The sequence below is a fragment of the Bos grunniens genome, chromosome 12 (assembly GCF_055505025.1).
Source record: "Bos grunniens cultivar Pamir isolate PY7600 chromosome 12, Bosgru_T2T1.0, whole genome shotgun sequence".
NCBI classification, from domain to species: Eukaryota; Metazoa; Chordata; class Mammalia; order Artiodactyla; family Bovidae; genus Bos; species Bos grunniens.
In genome coordinates, this window is record NC_141176.1 from 66,568,776 (window position 1) to 66,587,196 (window position 18,421).

At 35.8% G+C, this 18,421-nt stretch overlaps 1 protein-coding gene across 7 annotated transcripts in view; it reads left to right on the forward strand.

Annotated features, from left to right (window-relative positions):
* Positions 1-18,421, forward strand: part of GPC5 (glypican 5) — a 1,583,243-nt gene that overhangs the window by 534,841 nt on the left and 1,029,981 nt on the right. For all 7 annotated transcript variants that reach the window (XR_015138295.1, XM_086330176.1, XM_086330179.1 and 4 more), the window contains exon 6: positions 9,564-9,684. Coding sequence is in view for 6 of the 7 variants with exons in the window: in XM_086330176.1 (XP_086186302.1) it covers positions 9,564-9,684 (121 nt within the window). In the remaining variant the exon portion in view is untranslated. The remainder of the gene's footprint in view (positions 1-9,563; positions 9,685-18,421) is intronic.

An 18,421-nucleotide genomic window follows, 5' to 3' on the forward strand; every position in this document is an offset into this window, starting at 1 on the left:
ACCACTTGTTAAAGAGATTGTCTTTAATCCATTGTATATTCTTGCCTCCTTTGTCAAAGATAAGGTGTCCATATGTGTGTGGATTTATCTCTGGGCTTTCTGTTTTGTTCCATTGATCTATATTTCTGTCTTTGTGCCAGTACCATACTGTCTTGATAACTGTGGCTTTGTAGTAGAGCCTGAAGTCAGGTAGGTTGATTCCTCCAGTTTCATTCTTCTTTCTCAAGATCACTTTGGCTATTCGAGGTTTTTTGTATTTCCATACAAATTGTGAAATTATTTGTTCTAGCTCTATGAAGAATACTGTTGGTAGCTTGATAGGGATTGCATTGAATCTATAAATTGCTTTGGGTAGTATACTCATTTTCACTATATTGATTCTTCCAATCCATGAACATGGTATATTTCTCCATCTATTAGTGTCCCCTTTGATTTCTTTCACCAGTGTTTTATTTTTTATTAAAAAATTAAAGTTAGCACTTGCTGAAATGATTACTTCTTAGATGCTACTGATTTGACTTGTACAGTCTCTAGGCTTTGATGTGGAAGTATTATTTTCCGGTTCACATAGATGCTTATCTCACATCATGAAAGAGCTTATCTGTGATTTACCTGGCTAAACAGACAAGCACAAATACATGCGTTGCCAATTGAATTGTTAGAGTGAAGACTGATAAATATTCATTTTAAAATGAATTCTTGTTTTCTGTTTCTAAACATGTTCTTATTGTTTTGTCTTGCAACTAATTTTATAGTGCATTTTGATGCAGTCGTTAGTTTCATTTCTGAAGTATAACTAGTGTTGATGTCAGTTATATTTCAAAAAAATACAATAAAGCTGTATAAGATTTTAGGGACTTCTAAAATTTGGTAATGTCTCCACCAAAAGATTGGTGAATGAAATTTATATAAAGTTATATGTAGTGATCTGCTAAAAATTCCTTCGTTGCTATACAAAGCATGACATTACCTTATTAGAATAATGTTAATCAGTGTTTTCCATAAGATATCACAAATGATGATATTCTCAGTAGGGACTTAGTTATAAATAATCATAAAGGCCATAATGATGTCTCTGTCACTCAATTTATTTCAACTTCGTTATTTGAGGTCAGAAACAGATTTCAAATTTAGACATTATTTATAATTATGAAGCCAAATAAATGGTAGAGATTAACCTAAAAATAGTTTGTGGCTCAACAATTGAAGTGAGACAGTGGAATCACAAAAGGTTAAATTATTTGGAATTGATTCTACAGATGTCTCCATTCTCTAAATCCCCTGTAAGCCTCTTACCTATCATGAAAGGTTATTCTCTTAAACCTGGCACGTAAAATCAATCATATGACTCCTATCTGCTCTGAGAGTTCAAAGATTAAGACAAGACCTTCACTGTCAAGGAGAAGGGCTGTATAGAAACTGCATGTGCACACAACGACATTCAGTACCAGCATCCAGTGTCACCCAGGTATTTGAGGAAAAGTTGCAAAAAACAGATCACTAGTACTTATTTCACATTTGCTATCAGTACCAAGAAGGGAGGCCCAGAAGTATTCTAAAAAAAAAAAAAAAAAACTGATTCTTGAAGAAGAGATTCACTGAAGAATACCTACAATGTGCTTCCTGGCCCTTTAAACCAGAAATAGCAGTGAATCTACCAGAGTCAAAGATAACTCCTAAAATCAAATCTCTGGAAATGGAATGAATTTTAATATATAATTACCTCTAAGATATTTGAATGCAGAGTTCCAAAGAATAGCAAGGAGAGATAAGAAAGCCTTCCTCAGTGATCAATGCAAAGAAATAGAGGAAAACAATAGAATGGGAAAGACTAGAGATATCTTCAAGAAAATTAGAGACCAAGGGAACATTTCATGCAAAGATGGGATCAATAAAGGACAGAAATGGTATGGACATAACAGAAGCAGAAGATATTAAGAAGAGGTGGCAAGAATACACAGAAGAACTGTACAAAAAAGATCTTCACAACCCAGATAATCATGATGGTGTGATCACTCACCTAGAGCCAGAGATCCTGGAATGTGAAGTCAAGTGGGCCATAGGAAGCATCACTACGAACAAAGCTAGTGGAGGTGATGGAATTCCAGTTGAGCTATTTCAAATCCTGGAATATGATGCTGTGAAAGTGCTGCACTCAATATGCCAGCAAATTTGGAAAACTCAGCAGTGGCCACAGGACTGGAAAAGGTCAGTTTTCATTCCAATCCCAAAGAAAGGCAATGCCAAAGATTGCTCAAACTACCGCACAATTGCATTCAACTCACACGCTAGTAAAGTAATGCTCAAAATTCTCCAAGCCAGGCTTCAGCAATATATGAACCATGAACTTCCAGATGTTCAAGCTGGTTTTAGAAAAGGCAGAGGAACCAGAGACCAAATTGCCAACATCCGCTGGATCATGGAAAAAGCAAAAGAGTTCCAGAAAAGCATCTATTTCTGCTTTATTGACTATGCCAAAGCCTTTGACTGTGTGGATCACAATAAACTGTGGAAAATTCTGAAAGAGATGGGAATACCAGACCACCTGACCTGCCTCTTGAGAAACCTGTATGCAGATCAGGAAGCAACAGTTAGAACTGGACATGGAACAACAGACTGGTTCCAAATAGGAAAAGGAGTACATCTAGGCTGTATATTGTCACCCTGCTTATTTAACTTATATGCAGAGAACACCATGAGAAATGCTGGGCTGGAAGAAGCACAAGATTGCCGGGAGAAATATCAATAACCTCAGATATCCAGATGACACCACCCTTATGTCAGAAAGGGAAGAAGAACTAAAGAGCCTCTTGATGAAAGTGAAAGAGGAGAGTGAAAAAGTTGGCTTAAAGCTCAACACTCAGAAAACTGAGATCATGGTATGCAGTCCAATAACTTCATGGGAAATAGATGGGGAAACAGTGGAAACAGTGTCAGACTTTATTTTGGGGGGCTCCAAAATCACTGCAGATGTTGATTGCAGCCATGAAATTAAAAGACGCTTACTCCTTGGAAGGAAAGTTATGACCAACCTAGACAGCATATTCAAAAGCAGAGATATTACTTTGCCAACAAATTTCTGTCTAGTCACGGCTATGGTTTTTCCTGTGGTCATGTATGGATGTGAGAGTTGGACTGTGAAGAAAGCTGAGCGCCAAAGAATTGATGCTTTTGAGCTGTGGTGTTGGAAAAGACTGTTGAGAGTCCCTTGGACTGCAAGGAGATCCAACCAGTCCATCCTAAAGGAGATCAGTCCTGAGTATTGACTGGAAGGACTGATGTTGAAGCTGAAACTCCAATACTTTGGCCACCTGATGCGAAGAGCTGACTCATGTGAAAGACCCTGATGCTGGGAAAGATTGAAGGCAGGAAGAGGGATGACAGAGAATGAGATGGCTGGATGGCACCACTGACTCAATGGACATGGGTTTGGGTGGACTCCAGGAGTTGATGGACAGGGATGCATGGCGTGCTGAGGTCCATGGGGTCTCAAAGAGTCAGACATGACTGAGCGACTGAACTGAACTGAACTCTAGTGAACCAAGACAGACACAAAAGCAATAAACAAAGCATCTATTAATACTACTGCTACTGTTACTGCCTACCACCACCACCAAAAACACAGTTCCCATTCTTGGTCTTAAACCTCTAATAAAGATGGCAATAATGGTAAAAAGAGAAACCCCCTGATCAGGTGTTTTCCTCATCTCTTGTCAGTGATTGTTTTCTTGTACCTTGTCCCAGTGAAGTTAGAAAACGATTCTATGTTCGACCACTGTAGTTTGCAAAGAATTACAAGGTCAGATTTTATATATTTTCCACCTGAAATGGTGTAAGTACACATGAAAAGTACCATACTTTTTATGTGAATCTGAAACAAATTATATTGCACTCTCAATAAAATGAAATTAATGTCATAGGGCATGTCATGTTTCAAGTAAGAAATGTTAGTAAAGTGAGGACAAATGACTTCCTAATGATGCACTGTGTGGAGATGTATCTGTTGTTGTTCACTGGCTAAGTCAAGTCCGACTCTTTGTGACCCCGTGGACTGCAGCATGCCCGGCTTCACTGTCCTGGATGTAGGTACATTAGCACTTCTTTTTAATATTTCATCTGTTGAATAGAAATAGAACTGGAATCTTGTTCATCAACATTTTAAAACATTTTTATAGAATGTAAATGTATCTGTACTTGCCTTTTTTCCATGTTAGTGAGAAACCAGTCCTTCCTGTGAAGTGAGTAGTATTATTAAACTGCTGTCATACATTCCCAGACCTGCTCAGAAGAAATAGGCACAAATGGTGGGTCTGTTACTTCCTTCACAAAATACTTGCCTCATTTTTGTGTGTATTTTTTTCTCTCCTTCTCACTAAAATGTGAGTAATTTTTCAAGTCAAGAAGCCTCTGTAGGGAGCCTTGAAATGTTTTATCCATTACTTGTAAAATTAGGAGGAAAAAAGAGTGATTAATGATTTGTTAAAAACTCAAGAAGTCTTTGTTGGAAGAACTTTGATTTAATTTAGTAACTGTATTTTTTGCATGCAAATTAAAGTTTGCAGGGAGTTTTTATGTTGAACTAGCAGCCTAAATTAGTCATTTAGTGATGACAAAACCATTTAGCCCATGTGAAGAAATGCCTATGTTGATCTTTTCTTTATACCTTGTTCAATGCAAATTTGTCTGTTGTATACACATTAGGAAAAAGAGCACAAGAAGTTTTCAGCGTAAATGTTTTGTTTAGGTTGAAAATACATGCATAAAGTGTAGCCAGCGTAACCAAATAATAGTTGTGTCCAACTCTTTGCAACCTCATGGACTGTAGCCTGACATGATCCTCTGTCCGTGGTCCATGGGATTTCCCAGGCAGGACTACTGGAGTGGGTTGTGGTGCCCTCCTCCACAGGATATACCTGGCACAGGGATTTGAACCCATCTCCTGTGTCTCTTGCATTGGTAGGTGGGTTCTTTACCACCAGTGCCATCTGAGAAGCCCTGTGCATTTCATGTCTTTTTTTTCTCTTTTTAATGTACAAAATGAGCTCTCTTGTTTAATTAGGATCCAAATCAAGAAACACATTGCTATAACCCCAGTAACCCCTTCAACCTGTTGTGCACTATCTCTTAGAGTAGCACTTATGGTGATTTGGAATATCATTGATTAATTTTTAAACTTTTAATGAATAGAATCATACAGTATATTCCATATATTGCTTCTTTCATTTCATATTTAGCTTATAAAATTTGGAGTATAGTTATAACTCATTCTCACTGCTATATATCAATAGTATGCTATTATATAAATATTCAACCATTTATTTGCTCATGCAATGTTTATGAATATTTGGGCACTGTCTAATTGGGGGCTATTCTGCATAGTACTTCTCTGAACATTCTTATGCCTTTCTGGTTAAGTATATACCCAGATACATGTCAGATAGTGGTTTATATCAGTTTAAGTTCCCATCCTCAAAGAGAGAGGGTTCTAATTGCCCTCCATCCATGCCAATGCTTAGTGTCATCTCTTTTCATGTAAATCATTCTGGTGTGTACATATCACTATTGCATTGTTGTTCTTCTTAGCCTTAATAAATATAAAAGAATGCCTAATTTTATTCATGCATGCTTAACTTGAAGTATATTAAATGTCCTTCTTTTCAGTACTTTTGTCTTGTTTAAATAATATATGATAATAGTGATCCCGAACTATTCAATAATATACTAGCTTGAAAAAAGATTCTCGATTAATTGTAATTCTGATAAGTTTAATCTAGGTTATTAACTATGAAAATTTAAAATAAAAATAATAAAGTCTTTACACTAATGTGAAACCTCATATTTAATGTTAAAAGAAAGTTTCATGGTTTATAAATAAAGCAAGATGTGAATCAAAGAAGTGTTTATTTAAAATTAAGAGAGAAGTCTCAATTTCCATTATGACAATATGTCTGTATTTCAAGAGAAACATAGAACTATCTTAAGGCAACCTTGTAGTATATTAGTTTGTTCTCACCCTGACAGCAACTGTTACTTCAACTCTTTACAGTAATAGGCTGCTGTTCTTTGAAGAGACTTTTGAAGAAAATAATATTTTCTCTTTTAATTATAACAGTTAAGCCTTTGAAAGGCTGTAGTTAACAGTAAAAAATCAAAATTAAAAAAAAAAAATACTTTGCACCAAGCTGATTGTATCTCTAATTTGCATTAGTTGGCTTCAGGAATTTACATTCATAATTATTGAGTGATTGTATTTAGAGATCACATCCTTGGGTTCATATCCTTGCTGTATACTTAACCAACAATGCTGTTTTGGGAAAGTTGCTTAACCTATTCCTATCTTAGATTCCCCAATCTATAGCATGGGGATAATTATAGTACAAATATTATATGGTGTATTGGTCTAGGTCCTCCAAGAAGCAGATACCAAAGGAGGACTAAACACAAGAGGGATTTTGTTAGGGAAATGCCTATGAGAGAAATTGGAGAGGAATCTGAGTAAGGCTGAAAGAGCTGTTGGCCATGAAGCAAGTGTGACCTAGAGTGAAAGAGAGACAAAAGGAAGGTTGAGTGGAAGCTTTCTGGCATGATGTGAAGGCTAAGAAATGGTCAGCAAGGGCTCAGGGAATCCTGAGCCAACACAGGCCATCAAGGGAATCCCGTGTCTTCCAGCAATGGGTTTGTATTAGTACCTCTGCTGCACTCAGTCATTGGTTGGAGAAGAGAAAAAATAGATTTCAGAGCAAAGTAGCATTGACTAGTAGCCTAGTCAGTGATACTTCCTATACTTTGAGGTTTATGAGGCACGATCTCATGGCTACAATAAATGCTTCTCATGGAGATAAACTGACAGACTCCAAAGGAAGTCATTAAGACAATGCCTAGAATCATAGATGTGCATTTATTTAGTTATTTATTCATATTATTCAACATGATTATTAATAAATGAAACACTAATGAAAGACCCACATGCACCATCAGTTTGAAATATTTGAAAGGAATATATAACAGTGCTACCAAGACATTAAGGTGGCCGAGACAGTAAAGCATCTGCCCACAATGCAGGAGACCTGGTTTCGATCCCTGGGTCGGGAAGATCCCCTGGAGAAGGAAATGGCAACCCACTCCAGTACTCTTGCCTGGAAAATTCCATGGACTGAGGAGCCTGATAGGCTACAGTCCATGGGGGTCTCAAAGAATCAGACACGACTGAGTGACTTCACTTTCACTTTATGGTTTACTTGATTCTTTCTAACTGAAGAGCATTAGTATTAGTAGATGTTAATAACATATGCATAATTGTTTTCCCTCTACTATTTGTTATTGGATATTGCCAAGTTCCTAATTTATACTGGATTACCTAACTATAAACCTATTTCTGCATAAAGAAATGGATTCAAGTTTGTTTTAAAAATAAAAAGATTTATTAATATTTTTATTCTTGTCATATCCAATTGATGTTATCCTTATCAAAGAATTCCATCATTTATTATCATAGGAAGGACCAGATTTGTAATTATTTTTGAAAATTGATCATTGAGTTTGCATTATCTTGCAAATAACTGAGTATTCTTTGAAACTCCTTTTATTTGGCCATATTCTCAACAGCGGAACCTGCTCTTATCTGTTCAAAGACTTTCGTTTGCTGTAGAAAATTCAGAGGGTGCACATGGATAATTGTGACACTCTATTCAAATATAGAGAAAGCACATTACATTACAAATATGTGAAAATGCTTCCTGAAGTCTCTGAGGCCACTTTATATGATACTTTAATGTAAGCAGACATATTACTCAGAGGAGAGTCTTAAGCAAAAAGGGGATGGACTCTTCAGGGCATGTCCCCCGCCTCATACTGTCTCCCATTTGTTCTCTCCCTTTGTAAATGAAAGCCTAGATATTCTTCTCTTTCCATTTCCCCTGCTGGAAGGTCATTTTTTTGCCCTGGAGTTCACATGAACTACATCATCTGAGACCTATCTTTTTCCCTAATACTCCAAGGACTAACTCAAGACATAATTTCTCCTTTAGTTTTTCCCTGAGTGTCTTGGTCTAAATGTCCTTCTCCATACGTTCAATGTTTTTTACTTGTGTTATCCTTACCTCTCACCAGGCATGTGCTTTTCCTTCTAACTAATTCTATGACATACTGAGCATCTCTTTCATTCTTAGTGCTGTGCTTTAGCTATTTACTTGTCTTTATGCTATACCACACTGTCAGGAAAATGAGGATAAGTCATATTATTGGAATTTGAATTAAAACTTTTAAAAATAATAAAATGTAATGAATGAATGCATGAATGAACAAGTTAATTAATACATTGTATTCCCAGGTATATAAAGAATAGTGTGAGAAGACAAATTGAGTCTTGTACCTTTTTATAATCCCAGTCACGTAGCAAAGGACTGGAATATAGGAAGGGATACTTAGTACATCTTTGTGACTGGTGAATCTAAATATTTGCATGAATAATAAGTTGACATTATATTTCAACTATAACACACAAATATACACATATATATGCTGAAGCTGAAGCACCAATATTTTGGCCATTTGATGCAAAGAGCCAATCCACAGGAAAGTACCCTAATGCTGGGAAAGATTGAGGGCAGAAGAAGGGAGCGACAGAGGATGAGATGGTTGGATGGCATCACTGACTCAATGGACATGAGTTTGAGCAAACTCCGGGAGACAGTGACGGACAGGGAAGCCTGGAGTGCTGCAGTCCATGGAGTTGCAAAGAGTCAGACATTACTTAGCAACTGAGCAACAACAATGTATATGTGTGTGTGTGTGTGTGTGTGTGTGTGTGTGTGCATGCATGTGTGTGTGTGTGCACGCTAGGTCGCTTTAGTCATGTTGATTCTGTGCGACCCTACGGACTGTACCCTTCTAGGCTCCTCTGTCCATGGGATTCTCCAGGCCAGAATACTGGAGTGGGTTGCCATGCCCTCCTCCAGGGGATTTCCTGACCCTCCAGGGGATCAAATCCATGTCTCTTATGTCTCCTGCATTGGCATGAGGGTTTTTTACCACTAACACCACCTGGGAAGCCCATGTGTATGTATGTAGGTATATACATGTGTATATATGTGTGTGTGTGTGTATATATATATATATCTCCACTCTCTCACACACACACACACATATATATTTTCTTTTGTAGTCCAATATGTAAAATAATTTGAGATTCATCTAAATGCTGTATAAAACGAAATAAAGTGCTCAGATAATATGGATTCAGAATATGTATAATTCAGCAAGAAATTGTAAAATATTAGGATGTCTATTAACTTTTTCCAGCATATTGGTAAGTAGCATTAAAAACCCAATTTTTGGTTGGGTCTTTTGAGAGGATAACAATAAAATAGTCTCTATTTGCATGCTAAGTTTTTTACCGGGAAAATAAATATTGCAGCTGTGCCAGGTTTAATTCCAAGAAAAAATACATTATTATATATTCTTAAAGGAGTAAAAGTCTGAACTCAAATCTGTTCAAAAATTTTGGCAGAGAATACTGTGACCAGATTATTAAGTCACGTGTCTTTCACTTTTCACTTTGTTAGCTATACTCAGCGTGTTGTTGGAAATGGAATCAAAGCCCAATCTGGAAATCCTGAAGTTAAAGTCAAAGGAACCGATCCTGTGATAAATCAGATTATTGATAAACTGAGGCATGTTATTCAGGTAAGTGCTGATGTTCTATGTATTTTTATACTGAATGATACAGAATGAGTGATGGATGTGATCAATTTGTAAATCCTATCTGAAAATCCTATCTGAAGTTCAATATTGGAAGAAATTATTTGTATCTAGAGTTTTGTAAATACTTGGCTGAGTGATTTTCATATGTAGTGTGCAGCAGTATTTTAACAGATAGTTAAGTATCTATAGAAAGAGAACTTAGCTTTAGGATTTCAATAAATAATGAGACTCTCAGGATAAGCTTCATCCCTAACAAATATGGTAGAAAAAAGATGGGAAATCCTGTTATAGGTGATAAGAAATGGAGCTGCTGTGCAAAAATGAGTACACAGATTAAAGAAGACATATTCACAAAGGAATAAATAGATTCTCAAAATATAGGGTTTATTAAAAGTTCTTCACAGGAGGGTTTACTGATATGTGGCCCATTTGGCATAACATTTGCCCCTTCTTGCTTCATAACTTTCAAAACCATGTCGTTTTCAAAGTGGCAGCAGGAAATAATCCCACTTTTTTTTTTTTAGCACTCAAGTTAAATTGAGTCCCATTCTTTCATCTTTATATTAGTATGCAGATCTCCAATTATTCATGCTTAAGTTTCCTTCTAGAGTTATAAAAGATATCAAATAAAATGCCACCTTTGAAATCTGTCTTTTTAAAGTCTACTAGGATGATATGATTGAAGTTTAGATTTTTACAGAAGATAGCATAAAGTAATATTTTGTACAGGTTTTGCTACAATAGCCACCTTTAATGTCTTAGAACATGTTCCCTCCTGAAAAGATCAGGAGAAATTTTGTTTTTGCCGGACTTCTGACTACTGGTAATATGTGAGTGTCCTGGCAGGGGGAGTTGTAATATCCGGTGCAGTTAACAGGATCCACGACAGGATCAGGTTTGAAAAGGTTTGGAAAGTCATCTTCTGGAAGTGAGAATTTATTAATTTGGGACAAAGTATGGAACAAGGGAGGGAGTAGAAATAGGAACATATTTCAGAATTTAATCTGTAGATTTAGGTGATCACTTATTTATGCTTGGTAGTTCATTTTTTAAAAATCATTACAGATATTAAATGCATTTATTGACAGTACTATAAAAATGCCTTCTCTCATCATAGGGATAAACAATCATTCCTCTTGTCCTTTTTTGCATATCTAAGTATATATTTAGCAAAATATTTCTTAATAGCCCTCAAACACCTTTCTTCTTGGTCTGTCATTGAACACACCTCATTTTCCACACTGTAATCTTTGCACTTAGAGTCATTAAACAAGTAGGTAGGGATTTTCCTGTGAAAAAACCACTTTGTAAATGTCTTAATCATTAATTTATGTCAAGTATTTAATGAATATTTACTGAGTTCCCACTGTAGACCTGGTTCTACACAAGGCATTGAGGTTACATGAGTGAACAAAGCAGACACAACCCTGCCCTTGTCAGGTTTATATTCTGAGAAAAGAAGAAAATGCGATGCCTATAACTAAAAATAGAGACAAATCAAGAAAATAGAGCAGGATGAGGTCAGAAAGGCACTTGAGAGAGTGCTAGTGGAGGCCTCTTTGGGGGAGGGGAGGATACTGCTGGGTTGAAACTGAGTGGCAAGGAGTCACTGGAAAGGAAGAAATCATAGGAAAATCTGGGAGAACTGTGTTTGAGACAGAGGAACTAATGCATTCAGGCACTTGTGGCAGGAGTAGGTTAATTGTATTCAGAGACAAACAGAGAACCATGTCACTGAAGCAAAACAAGTGCAGGGGAAAAAAGAACATGAATTAAATTAAGGGGAATCTGATAGGCTCTGGTAGGGCGTTTCAGATTTCTCCTAAGTAGGAAAGGAAACCATTTAAAGGCTTTAGGCAGAAGATGGTGCAATTTAATTTATGTTTTATAAAGATAATTTTGCCTTTACAATGGAAAATTTGACCCTGAGGAGCATGAATAGAAAAAGAAAGGAACATAGGCAGTAAATCATGGTGATTGGGACTAGAATAAAAAGAGTGAATAATATGAGAAGTGGATGGATTTGGATGAATTTACGGTGAGTGGAGTTATCAGGAATTGTTGATGAAGTGGAAATTGGAGCAACGGAAAGAGAGTATAAGGATGATAAATAGGTTTGGTGAGGTGATAGTATCATTACGTGAAAGAAAGGAATTCTTGAAGTGGAGGAGGTCTGGGGTTTGGTTGTTGGGTTTGGTTGGCCGTGAATGGTTCTCTTAAATTTGAGATGCCTGTTAGACTTCCCAGAGGTGTACCCAGGGTTCTTTGATGGTCCCAGGACTGGAAGTCCACATTTGGGAACATCACTCTACAGATACTATTTAAGTCATGAGACTGTATGTGGTTGCTATTTTCCTGTTAGAATTTACACCAAAACCATTAGAGGAGAATATAAAACAGCAGAATGCTATGAAAAATGTATACTGTGAAAATCTTCAAATGGAAAAATCATTTATTTAAATGTATGTGGTGCCTTGTAGATACTTAGAGAGTTGATCTTAGACAGACAAAGTATCTAGAAATATTAACTTTTTGTGGCTCAGCTGGTAAAGAATCTGCCTGCAATCTTGCCCATAGTAGTAGATATAATGGTCATCTGAGTTAAATTCACCTATTCCAGAGACTCCTAATATTCCAAAGACTCCTAATAATAGGAATATCTGCTAGATATAAATCTTTTCACAACTTTTTTCTCTTGCCATTAATTTCTGTGTATTGTAACCAAGAGTCCTTTCATTAATAATTTTAGGTACTTTGATAAATCTTGCTAAATTTTTCTCCTTGAAAATTATAGGAATTTATATGTGAAGCAAAGTGTATGTGTCAGCTTCCCCTACATATTGAGGGTATATGTGAGATCCTGGCAGTGACTGCACATCGGTGTTAGGAAATAGTATGGTGCTCTAGGGAGCAAAGTAGCAGCATTTTAGGAATGTTACCCTTAGTTCATCACCTGAGAGTACTCTAAGAAAGGCCAAAATGAATATTTTTATTAGAAAACAGTTTATAAAAATTTTCAAGTTTTCCTAGAGAAAGGTCATAGCAAAAACAGCCTTAATATTATTTAATTGATTAGAATAAGCCCTATGTTTAATCCCTGCCAAAAAAAAAAATTGAAAGAAAATTCAATATAAATGAAACTCTGGGTTATAGCTTGGTCCTCAGGGACTATCTCAAGCACTTCAAAGTCCACTCAGTGCCTCTGCAGATTCTTCTGAATTGAAAACAAGACCTTGGAGACAAGAAGGTAGCCAATCCCGGTTTTCCTTCATCTGTGATTCTGGCGTCTTTCACTAGACAAGCCACCATACAAACCCTCAGAGGTAATATCTACTGTTTCCTACATTCCACAGTCACTGTGTAAAGCGGGCATTCACTTTTGAAAACTATCTGTAATAAATATAATTTAGCCATTAACCTTCCAGTGAGGAATTGTCTAAAGGTAGGAATTTTAAAAGATTAACATAAACTTTCTTCAGATGCTTGCAGCAGCTTAAACTGCCTTTTGATAATAGTTTGGAAGGGCTTCCTTCCCAGGTGGCCCTAGTGGTAAAGAATCCTCCTCCAAATGCCTGAGACATAGAGATGCAGTTTTGATGCCTGGGTTGGGAAGATCCCCTGGAGAAGGGAATGGCAACTGACTCCAGTATTCTTGCCTGGGAAAATCCCATGGACAGAGGAGCCTGGCGGGCTACAGTCCATGGGGTCGCAAAGAGTCGGGCACGACCGAGCACATGAACACAATAGATTGGAAATAGCACTTGATTCCTCTTAGAACATCTGAGAGAATAAATATATGAAAGTTTTAATTCAGATTTTTTCTTCTAGTAAATTTATTCTGAAACTTCTTGTTCATATTGACTATGTTTAGGCAATGTTGTCAGCAAAAAAGTCATAGTTATGCAGCAATTTATCTAGAAGCATTAAATAACATCTATTATTTTTCAAAGAAAATGATGTCAGTGGTTAAAATCCTAACTGCTAAGCACTGTTAGCTGTGAACAATAATGACCCATTGCTTAGAAGCTACTTTACCTGCTTTCAATATGAAACATAAAAAGTAATATCATAGTAATTTTCTATAAATCTTTTATTGCAAAACCAATGTTACAGTGTTGCTAAAAGTAGTAGATTTAAGTAATATTTTATTTCTTTGAACAATTCCAATGCATATAAGTTACTATTGGTTTCTATTAAATATTCATTTTTATAGAGAGACTATAACTTCTTTAGAAAAATGTCTTCCTGTACAAAATAAATTTGATTTTTAAATGTGAGAAAAGCAATGATCATAACCATTTGTTTAAAGTTACAAAATATGTAGATATTTTATAATATATATTTCATAATCACAACCTGCTGGGTTCAAGCAGAGATGAGAGACTTTTATGTGGGAAAAAACAATGCTAAATTGCCTTTTTGCTTTTATTTCAAATGTTTTCCTAAGATACCAGTATGATACATAGTAACTTTATAGCTATGATAGGCTATGATGAAATTCTAATTGAGATCTCAATGGCTAAGGTTAGCATTTATAAATATAAAATATAATGACACAGGATTTTAAAAATACATTAGCATCTCAAAATTTCTGAATTCTGAAACTATCTAAACTTTTTTCATTAAATCACCTACTATAAAATGCTTTTAGGAAACCTTTTCCTGTTAACAACTTTTCACTGCTACAAAGAGCCAGTTGGTCAATTCCTAATTAGAAACTATTTGACCACAAAGTGTCAGCTGACTGTGAACTTCTTCCACTTGTACCAACTTCCTTCCTTGTTCAGAAAATCACTACAGCACCCTGACTCCTTCCTCCTGATCTCTGCTACACACCAATGTCATGTCCCCAGGCTCACTGTATTAATATTCCAGAAGGATAGTCACTTCTTGATTTTGTATTAGCAATGCAGTAGTGACCAAAGCCCATTTAATTTTTGGTTCAGCAGAAAATATTTGAAATGCACTGAATAATTTTGAACGGTTATCTAATTTAGCAATTTGTTTGGTCTGAGTAAAGTCAATGGAAGGTTGCTTTCTGAAGTGTTTAGTATAATGCACTCACTTCACTATTGGCCATTTCATTAAAAAAATCAATTGTCAGCATAAAACCCACCATTTCAATTAGTGTAAAATCAACTAGAAATGCAAGTTTAAAATCTCTTTTTGAAAGTAATGGGATTTGGATTGGCCATTTGTAATTTATATATTATCATTTAAAGAGTATGTAGCTGTTTTGTGTTGGGTAAAATTTTGACTCTGTATTTACTCTGATGCTGGTACATCATCATTACCTAGTAAGATTTAAGCCATTTATTTGCCAGGTTTTGTTTATCAAACATTGAAAAAATTTTGGACAGACTTTTATACTTTTTATTTAGGTGATTAGAACAAACAACAGCCATTTAAGGATTAAAATATTTAATCTTTCTGTTTAAAATGCAATGTGAAGTATGGCTTGTTTCACAAAATGAGATTCCAAATGATAGCCATCTCTCACTGAAATCAGATTTCTATAGCTTTATATTGTAAATAGTTCTCATTTATAAGTAAGAAAAGTGATATTTGACAATTAGTAGATGTAACTACCCATTCAGTAACTTTAAAAAACTAAAAATAAATTTTCTTTTAGTTCAATAAAATTCACTTGCCACAGTATAGCTAGGCGCTAAAGGCCATGCCTTTTGAGTTATCACAAGGCAAATGACCAAATTCCAGCTCTTGTAGGCACTGGGTGTGTGCTGAGAGCCACTTTATTGGTATCTTTGTCTCGAAATAATTTTGATTTATATCAAAAAGACAAATAGCAAATGTAGGATGTAAAGAAAGTGGAGCCCTCAAACATTGTTGTTGGAATGTAAAATTTTACAACTACTTTGAAAAATAGGTAGTTCTCCCAAAGATTAAACATAGACTTACTATATGCTCAGAAATCCCACTGCTATGTACACATCCAAGAGAGAAGAAAGCCTATGTTTACACAAAATTTTGTACACAGATGTTGATAGCATTATTCAAAAAGTAGAAATAACTCCTTTTTCCCCCTTGCAGTCTGGAAGTGTATTTTCTGGGGAAAAACTCTAATAGGATGATTCTTGGCTTATAACTGCTGCCAGGATACAGAGCAGAGTGAATCACAAGACATGAAACAGAGGGGCTAAGTGAAAAGTCACAAACTGACCAGCTTATTTGCAGAATGCCAGCATGTAAGTGGAGAAGGCAATGGCACCCCACTCCAGTACTCTTGCCTGGAAAATCCCATGGACAGAGGAGCCTGGTGGGCTGTAGTCCATGAGGTCGCTAAGAGTCGGGCACGACTGAGCGACTTCACTTTCACTTTTCACTTTCATGCATTGGAGAAGGAAATGGCAACCCACTCCAGTATTATTGCCTGGAGAATCGCAGGGACAGAGGAGCCTGGTGGGCTGCCGTCTATGGGTTTGCACAGAGTCGGACATGACTGAAGCAACTTAGCAGCAGCAGCATGCAATTACAAACCACTCATGTAGAAAATTAGATAACTCTTATTTGAAGAAACTGATCAATTCTAGGGCAAATAATTACATATACCAATTGGGTTTACACCCATTGCTGGTGAAATCCTCTATTATACCTTATACATATACAATAATTTCCAGGTAGTTTCTAATGCCCAGTATCAGTAGACAATTAAGGATCACTGGTGCACTGAAGAAAAGTATGAAAAAACATGATAAAGCATAATACTAACAAAAAAGAAATGAGAAAATACAGACAAAATAGGAAGAAGCAAATACACAAAAGCTACATGGGTGTATGTGTGCTCAGTCATGTCTGACTCTTTGTAACCCTGTGGACTGTAGCCCACCAGTCTTCTCTGTCTATGGGGTTTTACAGGCAAGAATACTGGAGTGGGTTGCCATTTCCTTCTCCAAGGGATCTTCCCAACCCTGGGATCAAACCCATGTTTTCTGCATCTCCTGGAGATGTTGGAGGGCAGATTCTTTACCACTAGTGCCACTTGGGAAGTCCAAAAAGCTATATGAATACCCTCCAAAAAATTCATAAATAAATTGTGTCCTTAAAACAATAATATGTTGCTTCTAAAAAATTAATTAAAGAATAAGAAAAAGCTTCTGGAAATTAAGAATATGTAAAAATTTACAATTCAATATATGGGTTTTAAAGATAAAGTCGAAGAAATATTCTGTAAAATAATGACACAAAAAAGAAAGAAGGAAATGGAGAAGTAAAATGATGATATGTTAAAATTTTATTCTAGGAGATCCTTATAATAAGAATTTCTTAGAAAAGAACCAAACTAATACAAAGAAGGAATTTATCATTTAAATAATAAATCATTTTTTCCAAAAATGAAAAGTTATGATTCCAGATTGAATCCACCAAGCAACCATTACAATAAATGAACACATATACACATACAAAAATAATTATGAAATTTTTGAATATTGAAAAGAAGATACTAAAATCTTCCAGTGGAAGAAAACGACTGAACAAAATACATACAAATACATGCAAAGAAAGGTGATTAGATCTGTAATTTCTTATTGGTAGGAATACTAGAAGCAAATGGAAAGGCAATACCTTCAAATTATGGGACAAATGATTTCTGACCTGAAATTCTATACGTAGTTGAAATAGTAATCAAGTATAAGGGTATATTAAAAAGTTTTACTGATAAGTAAAAATACACAAATTTATATATTGTATACCTTCTGTGTAAAGCTTTGGCAAACAGTAATTAAGAAATGAGAAGATATAGGGTCCAGGAAACATGACATTGAATACATCAGATTAGGGAAAAGGATGACTATGGGAGGGAATTTTGCAAGCCAGAAAGAAAAAAAAAAGAATCACTAACTTGAAGCAATGTGTTGGAATTTATGGGGTGGGGGGGGGAAGTATTTGGCAGATTTGCTAGAGCATTTGAGAAAAAAATTAGATAGATACAAGGCAAAGTCTGCAAATTGATAGATCCTATGGCAATTATAGGGTCTTCCAGGTGGTGCCTGCCAATGCAGGAGACATAAGTGACTCAGGTTCGATCCCTGGGTTGGGAAGATCCCTTGAAGTAAGAAATGGCCACCCACTCAAGTATTCTTGCCTGGAGAATCCCTTGGACAGAGGAGCCAAGTTGCCTGTGGTCCGTGGGGTCTCAAAGGGTCGGACATGACTGAAGCAACTGAGCATGCAAGCAAATAGCAATTGTAGATTATAGGAAAGCCAAAACCTTTTCATGAAAAGATATATAATCATAGTACACTATTTTCCTAAACTGAATAAGATATTTGTAGATACAACTATTACTGTAATCACAACTTTGCTAAAATTAATAAATTATTGGATGGGGAAAAGGAAAGTGGAATATATTGGTATAACAGAAAATCAATAATTATTGCTAAGATGATAGTAAGAATCAGAAAAGCTACCTATTGAATAAAGACATGTAAGGTTAATGCTAGAACAATCAGTTGGGTTGATTATTATTACCCACAGGAGCAGAAAACATGGTCTATAAAGTGCTTTGGCTGTAGGAATATTTTTTTTTTAATTTTAATAGACATTTGGTACTACTCATTTTTAAATAAATATATTTATTATCCTGACCATTATAATTAAAAAAAACAAAAGACAAACTCTGCATCATGTTTTATGTGGAACTGCATCATTTGGTCTTTTATATCTCAAACCTGCTCCTCCTCTTTTTACACTATTCTTA